This window comes from Fusarium fujikuroi, chromosome FFUJ_chr05 (genome assembly GCF_900079805.1).
Source record: "Fusarium fujikuroi IMI 58289 draft genome, chromosome FFUJ_chr05".
NCBI lineage: Eukaryota > Fungi > Ascomycota > Sordariomycetes > Hypocreales > Nectriaceae > Fusarium > Fusarium fujikuroi.
The window spans coordinates 308,271-329,269 of NC_036626.1; the positions used below are offsets into that span (position 1 = coordinate 308,271).

Genomic DNA, 20,999 nt, shown 5'->3' on the forward strand with positions numbered 1-20,999 from the left:
TGTCCTTTCGGATTTTACCAAGATGTCTTACCTCAATGCTATCATGAAGGAGGATTTACGGTAGAGGCTAATGTAAGTTAATCTTAACATATATAAAACTTTGGATATAAGTCTATCAGATAAGGCAGCAAAAAGAGTCTATTGCTTTATAGTACTAAAGACTTGACCGCCAACATAATTAACAAGCTCTTTAACAGGTGGCAGATACTCCAAATCACCCCCAAAGCTCATTCCTTTCTTCAAGAGTTTGCGATAGTTTTTGCCTGGGCTTACCTTGCCAAGGATATACTCTCTTCTGGTCTCGACGCGTGAAGGAACAGGGATACTTCGCCCGACCACAGCCTCCATCCCTTGCCAGGCAAATGTGATAGCTTCCTTGGCATCTGATGGGATACCAGCCTCGTCAAGCATGGTGATTCTAGTGTCAGGGAAGGCGTTCTGTATATACTCTGTGATGTTGGGGTTTCGCGCTCCGCCGCCGCACATGTATATTTCTGCTAGCGGACCGTACTGGGTTGGCATGTATCGCTTGTAGTGCTGCACAATAGCCTGAGCGGTAATACGCGTGATGGTGGCCACAATATCATTTGGGGACATTCCCTTCTCGAGGCCGTGATCGATTAAGTTGTGTGCAATCGTATCTCTGAAGACTTCCCTACCCGTCGTCTTGGGCGGATCGAGAGCAAAGTAGGGATGAGTGTGCAGGAACTCATCGACCATCTGCTGGTCCGCCTCTCCAGCTCGACCCATTTCACCGTCCTTGTCGTACTCCTTCTCGCCATCTGTAAAGAACCGCACCGCCGCATCGATAAAAACATTGCCAGGTCCAGTATCAAAGTCAAAGAATTCGGTGTTCAATGCACCATCGATATCAGGCGGGATGAAACAAACATTTGCAATGCCGCCAATGTTTTGGCAGGCTCGAAACTTGGTGGGATGGTGAAGAAGCAGAGAGTCGAAGAAGCCGATGAGAGGAGCTCCCTGACGACCAGCGGCCTGATCCGAGACACGGAAATCAGTAACCGTAGTAATTCCAGTTCTAGAAGCAATAAAGCAACCCTCTGCCATGGTCAGGGCAGATTTGGTTTGCCCCTTCTCCGGGATACTGAGCAACCAGATGGTCTGGCCATGAGAGCCGATGGCATCAATAGATGACAGTGGAATACCGTGTTTCTGTGAGAATTGCATAACAGCATCTGAGAATGTCTCGCCAAGCAGGACATTAACCTCTGATAGTTCCTCGGGTGTGGTATTGTTGTGGAGGATCATGCGCATCACTCTTTTCTTGATGGTCTGTTCAAGAGGGATCTCGTCGTACTTCAAGAGCTCGAGATGCATCGGTGCATTTGGTGAGGCTTGACGAAAGCGACACAAGGCGCAATCAATACCGTCCATGGACGTGCCAGAGTTTAAGCCCAACACGGTAATGTCCAGAGGCGCGTGAGCGTCCGGGAGAAGACCTTCGGTAGATCCCATGGTGAAGATTCTGTAATATGAACGAAATAATTTTGAGAACCTGATCGACGGCGTATAGTTTGAAAGTAGAAGGCAAGGCTATTTATCCTATCCTTCAATGTCTGAGCCATCTCCAGAATCTGGGGTAGTTCCGCAGAGGTGGTTTCGCCTCTCATACCTCGCCTAAGCGGTTAAAAGCTTAAACTGTTAAATGGTTAAGCAGGCCTTTTAGCCCTTGTTTTAAGGGCCACGAGTTTAAGCATTTAAGCGTGGACCTCTCAGGGGTATGGAATGTAAAATCCATAGCGGAGACATTGTGGGTATAGTACTGCCATCGTTATTCCCACGTGACTTACGGTCTCAAATGAGCCAATAAGAGGTCATAAGGCTCTATTCCGCAGTGGGGCGAATTACTGGTCAAACAGCGGAAGCTTACATTTGATATCCCTGCGGACTATACCAGACGCCCCCGCAAAATTTGTGATTTGACCTGGGGAATCACGGGGAATTAGCTTCGAGGTTAGTCACTCGAAACATTTCCTCGGTTCTTAGACAACCTCTTCTTTGATCATGTTACGAAGGTATAAATCTCGCTGATTCCACTTCATGCCTGGGACTCAGGACACTATTTATCAATCATCCCATCAGTACCGCAAACATACGAACGTCCGAGCTTCTGCATTCTACACTATGATCAACTTTCACGTCTGGAGGCATGTGCCTGGCAAGGCGTTGTTGTTTCTTATTAACCTTGTCGCTTCAACAGCCTTGATCTTTGAAGGTGAGTTAGCCACAATTGTTGTGAGATGAACCAACTGACATAACAGGGTATAACCAAGGTGTGCTGGGGACTGTGAGCGAGACCCCTGGCTTCATCGATATGGCTGGCATCGGCTCCAATGGAGTTGTAACCAACTCAACCAAACAAGGCGGTCTTGCAGCAGCTTACTACTTTGGAGGCATGTGGGGTTGTTTCACAGGTGGTTAGTCAATTAGACATGCGTTGAACAAGTCGGGAACCTACTAATCACGGTTATAGGATGGGTTGGGGACAAGATTGGCCGCAAGCGCGGTGTCTTGGTCGGCACGCTCTTCGGCATTCTCGGTGCTGCTCTCATGGCCGGCAGTATCAACTCCAACATGTTCCTCTGCGCTCGAATTATCGCTGGTCTGGGGATTGGCTTTCTTAATGCCATCGTACCTCCTTGGGTCAGCGAATTGTCCGAAGCCCATGACCGTGGCTCTAGCTTCTCTCTGGTATTTGTTTCCAACTATCTAGGCATCGCCATCGCATACTGGCTCAACTTTGGTCTTCGCAACGCCAACACGGAGTTCCGTTGGCGCTTTCCGCTCGCCTGGATGGCCATTCCTCTTATCATTGTGGACATTGCTCTCCCATTCCTGCCTGAGTCTCCTAGGTGTGTTTCTGCCGTAACTGAACCTTGAAGAACTAGTATACTGACAATACCAGATGGCTCATTGCAAACGGGAGAAGAGAAGAGGCTGTCGATATCCTCTGCAAACTTCGAGGCGACCTGACTCGAGACACACCCAAAATAGCTACCGAGCTTGCGCAAATCGACTCAATTGTCGAAGCCACCCACAACCGTCGTAATGAGCTCCTCAACATAGCACTCGGCGGTCGATATTCCGGCAACCTCCATCTTGGAAGGCGAGCAGTCATGGGCTTTGCGCTTCAGTGGATCCAGCAATGGACCGGCATACTGGCTATTGCTGCTTGGGCCGGCACCCTGTTCAACCTCGCTGGTTTTGATACACACAAATCTATCTGGTTGGCTGGACTTGCCAACACTTTTGGCATCCCGGGAACTGTAGCGGCGTCTTTTGTGATCGATCGAATCGGTCGCATCAAATCCTTGATGGTGTCTTTCGTCACTCAAGGTATCGCACTGACCCTTGTTGCTGCCTTTATAAAGACCTCCCAAGACATGGCTGCTACAGATTCTGAGAAGTCTCAGCAGCTTGGTACTGCCGCGGCATCATTTGTCTTCGTCTATATCTGGTAAGGCACATTGCGAAAATCGTAGTTATTTTTGCTAACTTGATTCAGGTTCTTCACCATGTTCAACATCATTCCATGCTGGATCTATGGAACCGAAATCTGGCCCCAGGAGATTCGCGCCAAAGGCTACAGCTTCACAATCTTCGGTTGGGCATGTGGTTGTGGCATGACTCAATTCGTCATTCCCATCATGCTTCAGAGGCTCGGCTGGGCTACCTACATTTTTTTCGGGGCCATGAATGTCGTTGCTATGCCTCTTGTCTGGTTCTTCTTCCCCGAAGTATCTAAAAAGTCCCTCGAGGAGATTAACCTCTTGTTCACAAGCAACAGTCTCCTCGTATCTAAGAACATGGAGGAATATGAGAGGCGCTTAGCTGAAGCTGGTGGAGACGTCGCAGTAGCCTCGAGACAGTTGCTTGATGAGGTCGATGGATATGTTCAGCAGGTTCGTGGCACTGAGAAGGATTTGGAGAACTGCGGAAATGGCACGATTGAGCAGCAAGATGTTGTCGAAGGTTAGCTTGTTGTTATGCGAGATTGCACCTCGTAGCTGAAAACTCTTTAACACTAAAATATCAATTCAAGTTGAAGTTCCACGTTAGGTCCCCAAGAAGATCTCCATATTCTGGAAACGTCCAGTCCAATACACCATCTGGTATGATCTCCTGATAGCTTTGGGCTACTTGGCTGTCCAGTACCGATTCTTCCATCATGGCTCCAGATGCTGTCGGGACCGCGGCTGATGGGGAAATCTGTCGCTGTCTAGTCATGTACTCATCAATTCGAGAAACCTGTGATCGGAGCTTCTCGCTCGCACTGGTGCTGTGGTGGATGACCTCAAGGTTCTCTAACAGCATCGCCATTGAGAGCATTACTCCCCGTACACGAGTATAGTCGGCCTCGCTGAGCGGCTCTTCCAACACATTACCTAAAATTGATCCAATGCCCCCAAGATGGTGGAGTAGCGGGGTGCTGATAGACAGCAGATAAGCAATCGGTATAGAGACAAATGCTTCGACGACTTCGCTGGCGATCTGGCAACGCTGTTCGATACTGGTCCCACTACCAGCGGAGAGGACAATGCGCAGTAGTTGAAATGTGGCAGTGATATTCGCGGCCTGAAACCCGAAACGATCTTTCTTGACGTTACAGACCATTTGGGGCGTTTCTTTGAAGCAATCCGGCAAGTTGAGGTACATTTGAAGGACGCTCTCGCGAACTGATGCTTTGGTAGCAGTAAAGTCCTCCTCAAACATCCCTACCAAGAACGAATTTGTGGTTTGTCGCCTTCTGTAGCCTCGGAGCCGCGTCAAGGCATGTTCGAGGACGCGATACAGGTCTGTGATGAAATTCCACCCTGATAGCCAGCACTCCTCTCGTCCTGCAAAAGACTGACTGTCGTTTCCAGGTGTTGGATCCTGTGCTGTTATTCCGTTATCGCTGATCATGTCATCGTCAACTTCTGTTGGATAGGCTACTTCAGATTGGCACTCGCTACATCGAATGATGCCACCCCAAACCACTGCCGTGTAGATGTCGAGTGTATACATAGACCAAAACTGAAATCATTGTTAGCTTACTTGTCGCCGGAACGATGATTTGGCATGTCGGACCAATCTTCTCCTCTCCTCTCGTTCCACGACATCAATATTGCGTGGCCAATTGGCCTCATTATGTAATCCATCCATTGCCACCAGTGTGTGATACAAGCCAAGATGGTGGTGCATGTCGCGCGTCTTTCCATTTTGAATAGCTGCAATGGCAAGAATTGCGTGCGCTCGAAGGATGTGTATGTTTGACTCTGTCGCGAGCTCCAGGAGCTGTTTCTTGGCCTCATCATAGAACAATTCTGGTCGTATCTTATGTAGTGACTCGAGGTCCCATTTGGGGTTCGTTACTGACCCGTCTCGTATGCGACCACTGACCAGGGCACAAAGAGCCATCGTGACAGAAAAGATGGATTTCTCGCTTGTGTACTCGGCTCGAGAGATTCTTCTAACGAACGTTGGCTGGTGAAAGAACGGGAATATTGGGTAAACGATCTCGAAATAGATCTCAACTAGGTCCATGATGCTGGCTTGGCTGGCAATATATGATGCCTCCCATTGCTTGTCGTGAACAGAGACGGCTCGCGGCCTCGGTACGCATCTCACATCATGGGATGGAGGGCTACTTTCTTGGGCCAGTCCAGCATTCGCAGCGTTAAGCGGCGGGCGCGCAGCGTCTTCTGAGTAGTCCTTATGATCTGTCGATTCACCCCGAGGCTTTGTCCCGCGTCGTCGAGGTGTTCGATGATAGGTGCATTCTTGTGCAAAGTCTTTGCAGTTTTGACATCCCTGGTTGTCGCTTGATGGCCGGCATCTAATGCTGCGTTGATGACAGTAGTCGCACGCTTGTGTAATGCGCCTACGCCTAGTATTTGACTTCTTGGGTGCTTTATTGCCAATTGCCATAGTGCTCTATCAATTCAGGTACAGAAGCAAAATAATTTGTTCTCGATAGCTAGAACCTTGAGGCGAAATCAGGTTAACTAAAATAATGAGGTCATGTGATAGAAAGTGCTAAGCTTATTTCAGTTTTATGTACATAATAAGCGAGCAAGATAGATAAGTAAGACAAACTGTATAATAAACACAGTATATTTTATAAGTTAGAGTTTTAATACTTTAATAAGATAGCTAAAGATATAAAAAAGTAATTTAATAATAATATAGCTTAGTAAATAATATAATAATTTTAAAATTATTTTATTTATTTTATATAATATAATAAGTTTTATAAATAATATATTTTGTAATTTAATTAAGCTTTAGAGTTTATAGCAATAATATAATTAATACATATACTAACTAAATGAGTAACTAAACTTAAAGTATTTAATATTAATAAACTAATAGAGTAGCTCGACGCACTTGTAGAAAAGATCCGACAAGATCCTTGCTTTGCCAACTTTCAACAGCCTCTATCGACTAACGAACTGAAGAGACTGGCCAACAAGGGGCCTATTGTATCATTTAATGTTGGCCACATCAGAAGCGATGCTTTTGTTGTTACGCAAACGGGCATCACGCCTGTTTCATTACCTGATTTGAAAGAAGAAGACCTGAACAACAACGCCAAACTCTTCCTAGAGAAGCCCATTGTCACCCATGGGAGCCTGAATACTAAGAACGCGAGGAACAGATCCATGCTGCGCATTCTGAAATGGCTATGGGATGTTGCAGTGCATCCAGTTATAGAAGCTCTAGACGTCCGTCAGTCACCGAATGGTAGGAAACTACCATGCATATGGTGGACTTCGAGTGGCCTTATGGCACTGATGCCTATCCACGCCGCTGGAGACCACACTTCAGACGGTACTCCGAACCTGTTGGATTTCGTCATCCCATCATACACCACGATACTGGGGGCGCTCGCATATCCCCGCGAGACTATATGTAAACCGCTACGAGGCACAGATTATCGATTCGCGTTCATAGCGTCTCCAAATAAGGCGAAAAAAGAGAGAGAATTGAAAGTTGAAGAGTCAGCGAGAGAGCTTAATGACTTGGTTCAACAGCACTGCAAGACCAGGCTTCTCATAGGCCCAACTAAGAGTGAGACTCTTGAAGTTCTCGAAGCATGTAATGCCATGTTCTTCGGATGCCACGGTCAATCGATGTCAACGCAAACTTGCGAGAGCTATCTCAAACTAGGCACCGACGCTGACTCACACCTGACGATCCAGGAAATTCAGGGCTCGCGACACCGGGACGCCCAGTTTGCGTACCTATCTGCGTGCTCAACTGCAAACCTATCAGTTAGACATCTTGTAGACGGGGTAGTCCATATCGCCGGGGCATTTTCGTTATTGGGGTTTCTGCAAGTCGTGGGGACGTTTTGGGAGGCTAAGGATATCAAGGCCAGAGTAGTTGCTAAGCGATTTCACGAGGAGCTAATGCTTCAGGACTGTGAGGATGAGGATTGTGTTGCAAGGGCTTGCCATACAGCGGTAATGGAGATGAGGGGAAGTAAAATTCAGGATCCGTTGGTTTGGGCTACTTTCGCTCACTTGAGAGCGTGAAGAAAATTGATGAGATTATTTAATTATGTTCCTAAATGCATTTCAATTGTATTAACTAGTCTATAATATATGACATCGCGTTTCTGAAAGCATCGCTATCCGTGCTTACTTAGTATGAGCCTCAAGATTCAGGAGGTCTTGCTTATCACCGGTATACTGAACCTTCTTCATCCACTCCTCGACACTCTTGAGACGATCCGGCACGATTCTATCCAGAAACTCAAAGTCCCTCTGGATCAATCCAGAGTTATCGCTGGGACTAGCCTTGTAGAGGTTCCACCAGTTCTTGAAGTTCTCCCCGTACGTCATAAGCAATCCGCTGTCATCCTTGACAGACTGGAAGCCGATCTTTGTATCGGGACCGTTTGGTAGTGCCTTCCAAGCAACAGAGTTCCAAATATCAATGGGAACGTTGGCGAAGCGACTTGTTTTCCCGCTGACCTTCTCAGAAGCTTTGGCGATATCATCGCCGGTTGCGAGAACAGTGGCAATGCCGAAGTCTAAATGGTTTGACTCCTCAGGGTTCTGGAGGGCCCAGTCGACGTATTTGCCAAAGTCGCCGAGGTGAATAAAAGGGATAGAACCTTTGTCGAGAGGAAGCTGGAAGGTGAGAGAGCCGCCCTCTTCAATGGCGGGTGACATAACTGCAGAGAGGAGTTCCATGTAGGGGCCCGATCTAATTATAGTCCACTGCATTTTCACGTCTTTCTGGGCATGGATCCAATCTGTAGGTATGTGTCAATAATCTTGATTCGGAAGTATAGATGTTAGCAGGCAGCTCACCTTGGATTCTAGCCTTGCCTTGATAGTGGCCAACATAGAGGTCAGGATCATAGTTGGTCTTGGGTCCAACCGAATCGAGACCACTGTAAACGAAGTGCTTGACTCCAGCCCTAGCAGACAACTCAAAGAGTCGGATACCCCAATAGATCTCGGCTTGCTCTCCAAGCGCGAATCCGTCTGTGTTTACCAGAACGCAATCAAACTCCGAGGCCGCAGCAAGAAATGCTTTGGTGTCATAGCCAGTTGCGGCGTCACTAACAGCGATCTTGACGTTAGGCAGAGCCGCTAGTTCGACGGCCTTGGGGGAGGTCGCACTGCGGGTGAAGGCTGTGATATTGTATTGTCCGGTGCTGGAAAGGTGACGGAGGATTGCACCGCCTTGAGCTCCAGTGGCACCCCGACAATGAGGATTGACTTCATGTTGATAAGAGGACTTGAAGGTTTGTGAGTGAAGAGACGTTTGTGATGCTGTATGTTTTGTTGTCGTTGGGTATGATACTAATGATGTTATTCCTGGAGAAAGCGAAGAAGATATCTCTTTATATATGCAATTGTACTCTATTTTCACTTACATCGTATAACTACTATCTACAGTGGAGCTTTATAAGCGGAGTGCTCACTAATATTTTGTTTAGTGATCACCTGGCGATGCGACCCCAGCACCAAAACCCCGAAATGACCGCAGGATTTACCGCACTGCTCCAGACCACCAATTAAGACCCCGGTTCATGCTGAGTCAGTGTCCTCGCAATATTGTAGTGCCGCCAAAGTACCGCAACATCCGCCAGCGCGTCTGCTTACTATTCATAGTCCGCACGTCACCATAACAGCACAGGCCACAATGTCGACTTCATTGCAAGCAACGGGCAGATTTCGCGTCTCGTGTTTCCATTGTCGCGACAGTAAGCGACGCTGTGACAAATCATTGCCTGCATGCCAGCTCTGTCGTCGCAAAGACCTAGAATGTCGCTATCCGCAGCGGCGCGGGCAGAAGGCCGCTTCACCGATTGATGATGCGCCCAACACAGATGACGCTGCCGCAAGGAGGAACTCACATAACAGTTATCATGATACGATCCAATCTGAAAAGGCAGAAGAGCTGCGCATCGCCAGGGCCATTCATTTCCTGGCACCAGTCCTCTTTCGCGATCTCCATCTTCAACTGCAACGTATGGAATGGGATATGCCAGCTGAGATCGAGGTCCAACTTGGGGGTCGTCAGCAGATGCAAGACACGACAAAGGAATTTCTTTTGTTGACAAGATCATGGATGCCTATAATTAATGGGAAGCGCCATCTAGCTGCCGTCTTGAATCCGCTGGCCCCGCTACCACGTCCAGCTGCCCTCCTAGCTTTGTGCATGAAGCTATGCTGCCTTTCAGTCGACGAAACAAAAGAAAAGCGCGTGCTATACGACCTTGTGAAGAAATTCTATGCCGAAGTTGAGGTTCAGGAGGACTCGTGCGTTCAAGTCATGCAGGCGGCCGTCTTCATCGCAGTCTTCGAGATGGGTGATGCAATCTTCCCGGCTGCTTACCTGACTGTCGGTGCTTTGGCAAGGTATGGCATGGCTATGGGAATGTACAAGATCAACCAGGATGCACTGGGTAAGAACTGCGGTACCGTAGCCATAGGCGCATCGTGGGCGGATATTGAAGAAATGAGGAGGGTTTGGTGGGGCACATTGATCCTCGATCGGTATGTCAATAGCTATACACATTACGCCCTGTGCTAATACTCTCAACGAAGCTTAGTCAACATGTCTCAACCATCTCGTGGCTTAAGTACGGCTGATCCCTCATTCGAGGACTTTCTCCCCGTTGACGATGAAGTCTTTCACAACCAAGTATAAACGCCCCTCCCCTAAGCAAGAAATTTTAGGACCTCTATCCTAAGTGATGGAACGATTTTGGCAAGCTTGGTGTTACCTTGGGTGGTCTTTAGATCATTTATGTGCATCATTTAGAATAAAAGCCCTTGGATTTTCTCCTTTACTTACTTACGAGGCCCGACTAACTAGATATTCCAACAGTCGTCTTCACCCGAATGTGCCACTCGCATATCTGAGGGTTTTACCTTCAAGATGGGGTCTTTCGCACGGTTATGTCAAGCCACCCATCTCATCAGCAAGTCTCTCGCATTCTGTCGTGTTGCCTCTGATAGCAGCGAAACTGTGTCACAGAACAGTCCGCCAGAGGAAGTGAGACAGCTATGCCGCACACTCGAGTCCCTAGTCCGCGTCAACGAACTCGAAGTGACCAGTCGTCAACTCGCGTTCTGTAGTCAGAGCTCTGTTTCACACCTGTTGGTCACCTCCAACCCTTTCAGAGAGGAATACTGACTTTGACGAGTGGGATTCTGCTACTGCAGCAGCACTATTGGCGACAAATGGGCCACGAGTCACATCATGATTCGACACCTAATGTCTTCCCAGAAACAATTTCAGCGCTCGAAACTCTGGATCGCATCTCGACGACCCTACGCGAAGGCGGCTACGACTTATGGCAACATCTTGAAGACGGTCGGTGCTCTCTATTCTTAGTTGAACTGGTCTACCAAGGCATGTTGGTCCTGTTACGAATGGGTGAAATATGGCTTGCGGAGGACGTTCAGAGCAAGAAGGACTCACTAGGCTGGCTTCTCTCGCATGTGGGGAAGCGGTGGCCACTTGTCGGTAAGATCACTATGCACATATTATCCCCTTGCGAATACCGCCACAGCCGTGTATAAGCGAATTTTGGAGGCGAGGGAGAGTATGCTAGCTGTTGAAAATGCTCTAACGTAGCAAATTAACCTCACGAGCAACTTGAATGAACAGAATGCCAGTTTGTTTCTTCGAGGAGTTGGGGGAATAGTCGGAATCAAAATGGAAAATATTGTTCGCGAAGGCGTGGTCAGATCATAGATGGAATAATAGTATAAAACTCTCTTCGCTGACTTCCGCTATGCTGGAATGCAAATCTTGATATCCTACAACTTCGATGTGACACCCTTGGAAACAGACTTATAGGTCTGCTCAAACCGCTCTCTCGTATCCTTGATACAATCATGCTCATAAATCATCTTCTGCACCTCCGGACTAACCCATCTATCCGGCACAGGCGCAGTTCCCGTCTTCGCAGCAGCGGCAAACTGACGATCCCGCTCCTCTCTAGCATTTCCAGCACCCAGATGCAGAGCCTTGGCAGATTGCACCGCCAAGTCTACCAAAGTCGATGTACGAGGTTTTCGCAGAAGTTCGTACACCTTTAGTGTCTTTTCGATAGCTTCCCGGTCTGAGCCGTCGCCTGGCATTAGACTCAATGCTTCAGCGAGCGTAGCTGCGTCTTCGATTGCCATTGCAGCGCCTTGTGAAAGATGGGGTAGTGTAGGATGGCACGCATCGCCTAGCATGGTAACTGCACCGCATGTCCACGTTGCTAGGGGCTCATGACAGCGCAGTTTCCACTCAACGACGTCTTCACCAGGAACAAGGTCAAGAAGTTGTTGAACGATGGGGTTGAAGTCTTCAAAGACCTGCTTCATGGCTTTTTTGCTTCCCTTGTTGGTCCATGTAGCGTTGGTAGCGCCGGCGAAATTCACATCAGGTTGAACTGAAGCAATATTGAAGATGGAATGATTGTGAATAGGATAGGCGATGATGTGTCGGTGTTCGCCTATCCACCTCCGAACGGTGTTGCTGTTGAGCATGTACATCAGGTACGGATGTGGTTCCAACAGTTCCCGGGGCAGGAGAATTCTGTAAGCCGCTGTTCCGGTCTCAAGAATGTCTGCTGCCAAGTTCAGATGAGCGAGTATCGACTCTCTAACCTTGGACTTGATACCGTCAGCGCCGATGAGAATATCCGTCTCAACAATCTGCGGTTTCCCATTCTCATCCTTCACAATAAACTTGACCTTCCCCGGCCCAAAGTCTTCAACATACTGCAGCGTTTTCTTAAAATGAAACTTGACCGCCGGCTCCGCCTTCGCAGCATCATAGATCCCCTCAGCCAGCGAAGCACGATGACCTGCATAGTGGGGATACTCATACTTATCCCCTATATCAGTCATAGAAACGCGCACAAGAAGTTTATTTGAGGCGCCATCGTGGATCACGACTTCTTCTACTTGTGTGGCTTCGTCTTTGATGGATGATTTGGTCCAGACGCCGAGTTGGTCGAGGAGGCGGATCATGTTGGGGGCCATTTGGATGCCAGCCCCGACGAAGCCGAGGGCGGGTGCGTCTTCGTAGACATGGATGTTTGTGAAGCCTTTCTTGGCGAACGCCAATGCAGCAGCCAAACCTCCCATTCCTGGATGAAGAGTTAGTTGTCATTGGATGTAAAATTTGTGTTGGTGAACGGGATCATACCTGCTCCAATAATGGAGACCCTGAGATCGGTCTTGTTGGTCATGGTGATATGCCGCGAGATAAGAGTATGGGGAATGAAGTTTATCTTTTGCTGAATGTCTTTAGCCAAAACGCAATTTAATTAATTCTCTCACGCCTTTTTATCCCCAAAGCTATCGTGAGCTGTATTTTTGACCGTAATGATTTTCGCATGGTGAAAAAACACGGCTGGAAACCTCGGTAGACATATCGGCCGTCCCACATCGGAACCCCGCCGACCGATCAAAGGTCGGCAATTGTCCTGTAATTAGGTGCGTATATCAAATCACGGCTGAAACGCAGCCCAACACCGAATCAAGAATGGCTTATTTCTGCTTTCAACGAGCTACAGGATATCACATGCAGGGGTCCAGGGTAGTCTCCCCGCACTCTGTCAAACTCTATCCCCACACAGCAAATCGAGGACCCCACAAGCGCTAGCGAACCCCACAAAGTTAAGGCATCGGCAGTTTAAGTCACTCCAAGTCCCGACTATTCCGTTGATAAGGTATAATAGGAAAACAGGACCAAGCTCCTGAACATCATCGCTGGGGGCAATACTACTCTGTTTCATCTCACGTTTTTTTTTCTTTTTCACCAAGAAACCTCGGTTAAGTGACCACCATGGCTCAACCGAATACTTTATCGCCCGCCAAAGTCGAACTTGAGGATGATCCTCATCGTGCTGCGCTGGAGGATAATCCCACTACGCAGCCGAAAACGGGAGCCCGAGTATGGATTGCCATCTTTGTAAGAAAACCCCTGTAATCGTATAATCTCGGAATCGGAACTGACGCCGGTCAACAGTCAATGGCATTGTCCTTTGGACCAGCTGTTGGTCTTCCGTTTGTCTGCGTTGCTAGTATCGTTGTGCAGATCACGAATGAACTTGGCGATGCGAGCCAACTACCGTGGGTTGTAGGAGCATGGTCTCTTGCAACCGCCTGCTCTTTTTCCCTCGGTGGACCCTTTAGCGATATCTTCGGCCGCCGAAGCATTATACTTGCAGGCCAAATCATCGTCTTGATCGGTAACATTGTGGGAGGAACCGCTCAGAACACTCAAAGCATAATTGCAGCAGAGACCTTGGTCGGTCTTGGTGCTGGTTTTGTGTTTGTGGCGTATGCAGGTGTACCTGAGATGCTTCCTAACAAATGGCGGTCTCTCGGCTTGGGCATTCTCGAGGGAGGAATTGCTCTTCCTTGGTGAGTCTATTGAGCTCCCAGACATTTACCTGTGCTGACATAAGGTTTCAGGGCCGTCGTGAGCGTTTTGCTTGCCAATGCCATGTACAAGTACGCGACCTGGCGTTGGCTCTTCTACCTCGCCATCATCGTTCAGGCCATCTCCCTTGTCGGTACAGCTTTGTTCTATTGGCCAACAACTCACCCCCAAGGAGATTTCGAGAAATCGCGCTGGACTCAGTTCCGCGAGATCGACTGGATTGGTCTTGGCCTCTTCACAGCCGGACTCGCCGTATTCTTGATCGGCTTGACCTGGGGCGGCACCACTTCTCATCCATGGAAGAGTGCCAGCACAATCGTACCCATCGTCCTCGGACTATTCACCATTGTCGCTGCTTTCATCTACGACTTCTTCATCGCCAAAGCTCCTATGTTCCCCCTCAGTCTATTTTCCACCATTCGTGGCTTTCTTCTTGTCATCGTTGTCTTGTTCATTTCGGGAATGAACTACAATTCCCTTTCTGCTCTACTTCCGCAAGGCTCTCTTTACATGTTCACCACTGACGGTATTGAGATTGGTGTTCTAGCCCTACCCAATACTCTGATGCAAGGTGTCTGTGGTTTTCTTGTTCCCCTCTTCTCTCATAAGATCGGTCACATCAAATGGCAGTTTGTCGCTGGCACAGCATTCCAGGCCATCTTCATCGGCGCCAGTGCTGCCACTGTCAACCCGAACCACAAACTGGCCTGGGCATTTGTACCAGCTTTTGGTGTTCCAATGTTCGTTCTTTGCACCATCTTGGGATATTCCATAGCTAGTCTACATGTGCCCCATTCTCACTTGGGCCTTGCCATGGGTCTACTTGGAACTTTCCGATCAGCCGGCGGTGCGGTCGGAAATGCCATCTTCAACACTATCTTCCAGGATAAGTTCAAGACCTACTCTGGTGAAGAGATCGCTCGCGCTGCCCTCCAAAGTGGTCTGAACGCCACTGACCTAGGACTCATCATCCCAGGAACCATTCAGCACAACCTCGGTGTCCCTGGTGCCCTCGACGCCGTACCCGGCATGACCCCGGAGATTCAGGATGTCCTTCGCCATGCAGTCAGACAAGCATACGGTCGAGCATTCCAGTTTGTGTTTTACATCACAATTGCGTTTTCAACTGTTGCTGTTATTTGTGCCTTATTCGTGGAGGACCCAACTGCTTTTATGACAAATCATGTTCAGTCTGCTATGGTCGGTCGAGGTCACAGCGGCGTTGTTGATGGAGCTGCCCCGGCCACGAGTACAGATGACAAGCCCACTGAGAGCCATGATGAGAAGAGTGATGGAAATACTGCAGGTGGAGTGAAGATGGCTTGATATGTGAGCTGGAGAGATTGTACCATCGTCGGCTCTGCGACTAGTGTTCCCGACGTTCGTCTTTATCGTTGAACTCGGACGTCTTATTCTTATTTCCATGGTAGTAGAGCCGATGTAATATTGACAGAAAACTGCAATTTAAAATGGGTTCTGATATCATACAGCGCCATACCTATCTAAGAAGGTGGTAAACCTCACCGTTGTTGGTTACGCTCTCGTAGATTCAAAAGGCCCTTTTGTGTTGTGTTCCCTGCATCCGTTGTACCCATCAGGAATTGATCCTGTTGGTCGCTAGGGGAGATAAGCCATATGGCGCAATCCTATGATCTGACAGACCCACTATTACTTCTATTTTTACCGTCTCGTATCTGCATAGGATCTGTTCGTCTCAATAGCAGTTAATCTCTCCTGTCCCCTCAGACATCGAAACGAATCTTTCAGGTTCCATTCTGCAACACCTTGAAGGGATCACAGAATCATACATGTCCTCATTTCTAAGCATTGTCTCTGCCACGATCTTGTACTCCCACGGTCATACTATGAACAACGACGCGATTGGCCTGGTCTCGGGCTTTCTCAACACGACCTTTTCTGTCTTAATCCTGTTACGCTTATGGCGGCTTCGGAAAGAGGATATTAAAGTCATCCCAGGATATTCTGGCTTCTCCTTGCTGGTGCAGCCTCCCTCAATTTGTATGGCAATATGAAGCTGACGCCATGTACGGTATAGATAACAACAGGCCTGCTTCTCTTGTCGAATCTTTATTCTTTGACAACAGATGTCTTGCAGCAAGATCGCTATCACGTTGTATTGTCAGTTGCCTCTGTCGTCGCTACAGCGCTTCTTTGCCCTCTGCTGTACCTGGAACATGTGCGCTCAACCAGGCCAGCCGATCTCGCTGTTATCTTCTTGCTCGTATCTTTGGTGTGTGACTTGGGTGCTTCTCTACAAGAGGGTCCTGAGGAGTGGTTGATACCCACCACCAAGATTACTCTAAAGTTTCTTCTCATCGCCGCAGAAAGCCGAAGCAAACAAGGGATTCTCAAGAGTCCCTACTCTTTCCAATCTCCAGAACAGCTGGCAGGAATTCTAAGCAGAACATTCTTCTGGTGGATCAACCCCATTCTCGCCTTGGGGAACCAGATCATTCTTTCCGGTGAAGATCTTCCTCCGATTGACCACCTCCTTACTTCGGAAAAGCTCCGTCATGATGGCTTAAAGGCGTGGGATCAGAGGGCCAGACCATTGACCAAGATAACATTACCCATCTGCCTAGTGAAGAGTATGCTACCTCAGTTCATGGCACCAGTTGTCCTACGATTATGCCTCATTTTCTTTCGTTACGCGCAGCCGGCTCTCATTAGCTCTGCGGTTCATGAACTAAGCAGCCACTCCGATGGAGGTAGGCTTATGCTGATCATGAAAGCCGCTACGGTCTACTTCGGTTTAGCAGTTTTCGAAGCACTTTACCACCATCGGTTGAACAGACTCAGCATCATAACCAAAGGGACACTCATCGGGCTTATCAATAACGCAGCTCTGCGGCAGTCATCAAGCAGCTACAACGACGGTATAGCCCTAACTTTAATCAGCACAGATACAGAGAGCGTCATGAGATTCGCAAGTATGTTCCATGAAACTTGGGCGCATGTACTTGAGGTCATAATCGGAATGGCAATGTTGGCTCGACAAATTCGCTGGGCCGCCCCAGTACCTTTAGTGATTATCTTCTGTGAGATATCCAGATCAAGTGTCGATTAGATAGAGGTAGCTAATGAGTCTCTGTTCTACAGTTTGCTCTAGAATGAGTCGTTACCTGGCCAGAAACCTGCAAAGCAAGCAGAAGGCGTGGAATGAAGCGACACAGAGACGAATCTCTCTGACGGCATCTGCGATCTCATCAATGAAGGTGATGAAGATGCTTGGAACTTCCAGACAAACTGAAGTATTGATCCAGAAGCTTCGAGCCCAAGAATTAGAGATGGCGAAGAAAGTGCGGTGGATGATGGTCGCGTATAACGCCAGTGGTGGGTTTTCACGATGATTTCTTCACAGGTCTACCTCTGCTAACCATGATAGCTAATGCGCTCGGAATATTCTCTCCTATACTAACATTTGTCATATTCGTGATGTATGCTAACGTACGTGGGTCGACTCTGGATGCCGAGACTGCATTTACGACGACAGCGCTTCTTGGGCTAGTGACCCACCCAGCAAATATGATCATGACGATTGTGCCTCGTGCCATTGGCTCTTTGGCCGCTTTCGGAAGAATTCAAGACTATCTCGTCCGGCCTGGTCGAGCTGATGAGAGACGCTCGTTCAAGCCAAAGACAAAGGTCGATGATTCTTCATCAGCCATTTGCTTTGAAGCTGTCACTGTTCAGTCCCATTCACAGTCACGTCCAGTCCTCGATAACATCAATTTCACGGTCAACCAAGGGTCAATAGTCATTTGCGCTGGGGCAGTTGGAAGTGGGAAGACAGTCCTCGCCCAGTGCATTCTAGGCGAAATACCAGCTTCGTGTGGGACAATCTCAGTGTCAACCCAGCGGATCGCTTACTGCGAACAATCGCCCTGGTTACCGAGTGGTACTCTGAAAGAAGTGGTTTGTGGCTTTGGGAAGTTTGAGCCCGGTTGGTATAGGCATGTTGTCAAGCTTTGCTGCCTCGATGAGGATATTTTAGCCTTGCCGCTCGGTGACAACACTGTCATAGGCAGCCGGGGCCTGAAGCTCTCTGGAGGTCAAAGACAGCGTTTGGTATGTATTTGGATGTATCTCCATCACTGAAGGTTTATGTTGCTAACTATGGACTAGGCACTCGCCCGTGCTTTATACGCTCGGGGCGAAATTGTGCTTCTTGACGACAGCTTCTCAGCTCTAGATCACAACACAGAAAGAAAGGTGGTTTCTAATCTTCTAGGAACTCAAGGGCACTTCCGTAAGACAGGCACTACAGTCTTCTTAATTGCCAATTCTAGTGAGTACCTAAAAGTATCGTTCGCGAGGTATCGAAGCTCATAGGCTTTAGCGAAACACTTTGACGAGGCGGACTCGTTAATCATTCTGGAGAGTGGAAGAGTCACATACCAAGGGTCACCAAACGCAGTAAACGAAGAAGTGGCACATTTGCGTCAGATGCATGTCAACGCTGCAGTGGCTGAAACCAACGCAGGCCTTGTCAAAACGAACAAGACAATCCAGAGCCAAGCTCTCGAAGTAACTGAGGCTGTGGCTGATTTGGGTAGATCAACAGGAGATTTCACTCTATATGGTAATGCTAGAACTTGAACGATATGAAGGTCACTGACTGTTATAGGATATTACCTGAGAGCTGTTCACCCACGGAACTTCTTCATACTACTCACTTGCACAGCTTCATACTCATTCTTTGTAATCTTTCCACAGTATTGGCTGCAGAAGTGGACGGAGTCACCAGGCTCACAGGCGAAATTCTATATCGCAGGATACCTCACCCTTTCACTGCTAGCCTGGGTAGCCACGAACGGTTCAATGTGGTAAGCTATTCGGCCTCTGAATATACTCACACACGGCTAATGGTTCGTTCGCAGGTCTACTCATATGTTGATTGCGCCAACGTCAGGTGATGAGCTTCACCGACGATTACTCTCCACTGTCTTTGGGTTTGTAGCGCAATCCTGTGAGGGCCTGACTAACAGGTTGCAGTGCTCCATTGCTGTTCTTCTCATTTACAGAGACGGGTTCAATACTAAATCGGTATCATTCACCATTTGCCTGTTATTGCTGACTGCTTGGCTGATGATTCTCAGGTTCAGTGAAGATATGCAACTAGTTGACAAGAGCCTGCCTCCAGCAATTCTCTCTCTTTCCAACCGTTAGTACCTTCAAACCTCAGGTTACATACATTATGAAACGTTTTTAACTGTCTGAAGAAATCTTCAAGCTTCTGGTGCAAACCGCTCTCCTTTTCAGTGCCCAAAAACTGCTGACTGCCACAATTCCATTATGCGTTTTGGTAGTCTACGTTGTGCAACGGGTATATTTGCGGACATCTCGGCAACTTCGCCTGCTTCAACTGGAATCACAGTCTGCTGTTTACTCAAGTTTCCTTGAATCCGTTAGTACTATTAACTGTATTCTATGAAACAGGGCTGATTGCCTCCTCTTTTCACAGGTCGAGGGTGTCGTCAGCATCCGCTCGTTTGGTTGGGTGAAGCAAGCAGAGAGTACTAACATGAACTGTCTCGATAAGTCCCAGCAACCAGCCTACATCCTTCTGTGTTTACAGCTCTGGCTCAACATTGTTCTAGACTTAGTTATTGCCTCTATGGCAGTGATTTTAATCGCTTTAGCAGTATTCTTAGAGGGGAGCACAACAGCCGGACAGATCGGCATGTCTTTGAACATTGTCCTTGTTGCCAACTCGACGCTCTTAGCACTTGTCACATCTTGGACGAATTTGGAGATATCTCTAGGTGCTATGTTAGTCCAATTTCACAGCTTTGTCGGACCAACGACAAGCTCTCATTATGTTGCTGACCTTTTCTTACTTAATCACCGTTGCAGATCTCGTTTGAAGACGCTGGAAGAAGAGACAGTAGCAGAAGAGCAGCCAGTATGCGGAGGAGTAGTCCCTGAGACTTGGCCCTCACGTGGGGCGCTTCAGGTCCATGACCTTATGGTCTCTTACGAAGAGACGCACGTGCCTGCATTGAAGAACATCAACCTATCCATTGAGCCCGGTCAACATTTGGTAATCTGCGGTAGGACTGGCAGGTACGTCCTCTGTTTGCAGCCCGTCTCTATCCTTTGGGGCTGTTGCTGACAGGCTTTCTTAGTGGGAAGAGCACTCTCCTCCTCGCGTTGCTCCGCCTTCTCGACACCCAATCGGGATCTATCGAAGTTGATGGTATCGACTTAAGTCAGGTTCCACTGTCAACTATACGAGAACGATGCTTCATTATTGTTACGCAAGATCCATTTCTGCTCGCACAGGCCAGCCTTCGGTTTAATTTGGATGTGAGTACACAATCGCGCTGGAAACCTACGGGCGAACTTACATTAACGAATTACCTTAACTTTTTCTCTATAGCCTTCGGAGACTCTTTCCGACATTGCAATCCTGAAGGCACTTGAACGAACTGGGCTCTGTGGACATTTCGACACTCATGTGCAAGCAAAGCTGGCAGATATCCTTGACAGTCCTCTCAGTTCGTTGCCTCACATGTCCACTGGCCAGACTCAGCTATTTGCCTTAACCAGAGCCCTCCTACGAGCAGAGCATTGTTCAATCGCTGGAACAAAGCCCATTCTGCTTCTGGACGAGGCGACATCATCGGTTGATGGGCTGACAGAGTCAACTATGCGGCGTGTTGTAAAAGAGGCATTTACTGATAACGGACATACTGTGATCGAGATTACCCACCGTTTGTCTGGCTTGAAGGACATCGCTCAGACGGCAGGTCATAACCCGGAAGTGAGCGTGGTCCTTCTTTCGCAGGGGGGGATTCAGAGACAGGGAAGAATTGAAGATATGCTCGACTTTGGCAACGAGTCTTAGATAGACAGGGATAAAACCCTGATTTCTGATCATCTCAAAGGCACAGCGAGTTGATGAGCTCATATCATGCCCACCAATAAACATAGCCCGTTAGATTACAGTATTGAAACGACGGCATAACAGGGTACGAAAGTCGACACACAACAGTATCAAGGATATGTCCAAGTGTCACACGCAAGTCACATAGTAGCACTGACATCGACAGTTC

General features: G+C 48.2%; 9 protein-coding genes; 5 read left to right on the forward strand and 4 right to left on the reverse strand.

Moving 5' to 3' along the window:
• Window positions 1-138: 138 nt before the first annotated feature.
• On the reverse strand, window positions 139-1,476 carry FFUJ_06820 (uncharacterized protein; the record flags this gene model as incomplete). The annotated part of the gene is made up of 1 exon (XM_023577002.1): window positions 139-1,476. One exon carries the CDS (start codon window positions 1,474-1,476, stop codon window positions 139-141), a length of 1,338 nt encoding a protein of 445 aa, XP_023430143.1.
• A 669-nt stretch (window positions 1,477-2,145) lies between these two features.
• Window positions 2,146-3,998, forward strand: FFUJ_06821 (related to sugar transport protein STP1; the record flags this gene model as incomplete). XM_023577003.1 has 5 exons in its annotated part: window positions 2,146-2,236; window positions 2,283-2,438; window positions 2,495-2,873; window positions 2,927-3,478; window positions 3,527-3,998. 5 exons carry the CDS (start codon window positions 2,146-2,148, stop codon window positions 3,996-3,998), a joined length of 1,650 nt encoding a protein of 549 aa, XP_023431497.1.
• A 55-nt stretch (window positions 3,999-4,053) lies between these two features.
• On the reverse strand, window positions 4,054-5,931 carry FFUJ_06822 (related to C6 transcription factor; the record flags this gene model as incomplete). XM_023577004.1 has 2 exons in its annotated part: window positions 4,054-5,037; window positions 5,092-5,931. 2 exons carry the CDS (start codon window positions 5,929-5,931, stop codon window positions 4,054-4,056), a joined length of 1,824 nt encoding a protein of 607 aa, XP_023430144.1.
• A 400-nt stretch (window positions 5,932-6,331) lies between these two features.
• On the forward strand, window positions 6,332-7,541 carry FFUJ_06823 (uncharacterized protein; the record flags this gene model as incomplete). XM_023577008.1 has 2 exons in its annotated part: window positions 6,332-6,335; window positions 6,397-7,541. The coding sequence occupies 2 exons, from the start codon at window positions 6,332-6,334 to the stop codon at window positions 7,539-7,541; spliced, it is 1,149 nt and encodes a 382-aa protein (XP_023431498.1).
• Window positions 7,542-7,646: 105 nt separating this feature from the next.
• Window positions 7,647-8,744, reverse strand: FFUJ_06824 (uncharacterized protein; the record flags this gene model as incomplete). XM_023577009.1 has 3 exons in its annotated part: window positions 7,647-8,266; window positions 8,325-8,589; window positions 8,640-8,744. 3 exons carry the CDS (start codon window positions 8,742-8,744, stop codon window positions 7,647-7,649), a joined length of 990 nt encoding a protein of 329 aa, XP_023430145.1.
• Window positions 8,745-9,165: 421 nt separating this feature from the next.
• Window positions 9,166-11,054, forward strand: FFUJ_06825 (related to Zn(II)Cys6 transcriptional activator; the record flags this gene model as incomplete). XM_023577010.1 has 4 exons in its annotated part: window positions 9,166-10,022; window positions 10,074-10,170; window positions 10,357-10,628; window positions 10,676-11,054. The coding sequence occupies 4 exons, from the start codon at window positions 9,166-9,168 to the stop codon at window positions 11,052-11,054; spliced, it is 1,605 nt and encodes a 534-aa protein (XP_023430146.1).
• A 240-nt stretch (window positions 11,055-11,294) lies between these two features.
• On the reverse strand, window positions 11,295-12,721 carry FFUJ_06826 (related to salicylate hydroxylase; the record flags this gene model as incomplete). XM_023577011.1 has 2 exons in its annotated part: window positions 11,295-12,619; window positions 12,679-12,721. 2 exons carry the CDS (start codon window positions 12,719-12,721, stop codon window positions 11,295-11,297), a joined length of 1,368 nt encoding a protein of 455 aa, XP_023430147.1.
• Window positions 12,722-13,320: 599 nt separating this feature from the next.
• Window positions 13,321-15,246, forward strand: FFUJ_06827 (PEP5-like protein; the record flags this gene model as incomplete). XM_023577012.1 has 3 exons in its annotated part: window positions 13,321-13,446; window positions 13,504-13,901; window positions 13,953-15,246. The coding sequence occupies 3 exons, from the start codon at window positions 13,321-13,323 to the stop codon at window positions 15,244-15,246; spliced, it is 1,818 nt and encodes a 605-aa protein (XP_023430148.1).
• A 717-nt stretch (window positions 15,247-15,963) lies between these two features.
• FFUJ_06828 (related to multidrug resistance protein) lies at window positions 15,964-20,791 on the forward strand (the record flags this gene model as incomplete). XM_023577013.1 is given in 13 exon segments in its annotated part: window positions 15,964-15,970; window positions 15,987-16,871; window positions 17,041-17,274; window positions 17,327-18,009; window positions 18,067-18,229; window positions 18,281-18,523; window positions 18,626-18,767; window positions 18,822-19,105; window positions 19,164-19,267; window positions 19,406-19,713; window positions 19,798-20,007; window positions 20,070-20,250; window positions 20,324-20,791. 13 exon segments carry the CDS (start codon window positions 15,964-15,966, stop codon window positions 20,789-20,791), a joined length of 3,912 nt encoding a protein of 1,303 aa, XP_023431499.1.
• Between the last annotated feature and the right edge of the window lie 208 nt (window positions 20,792-20,999).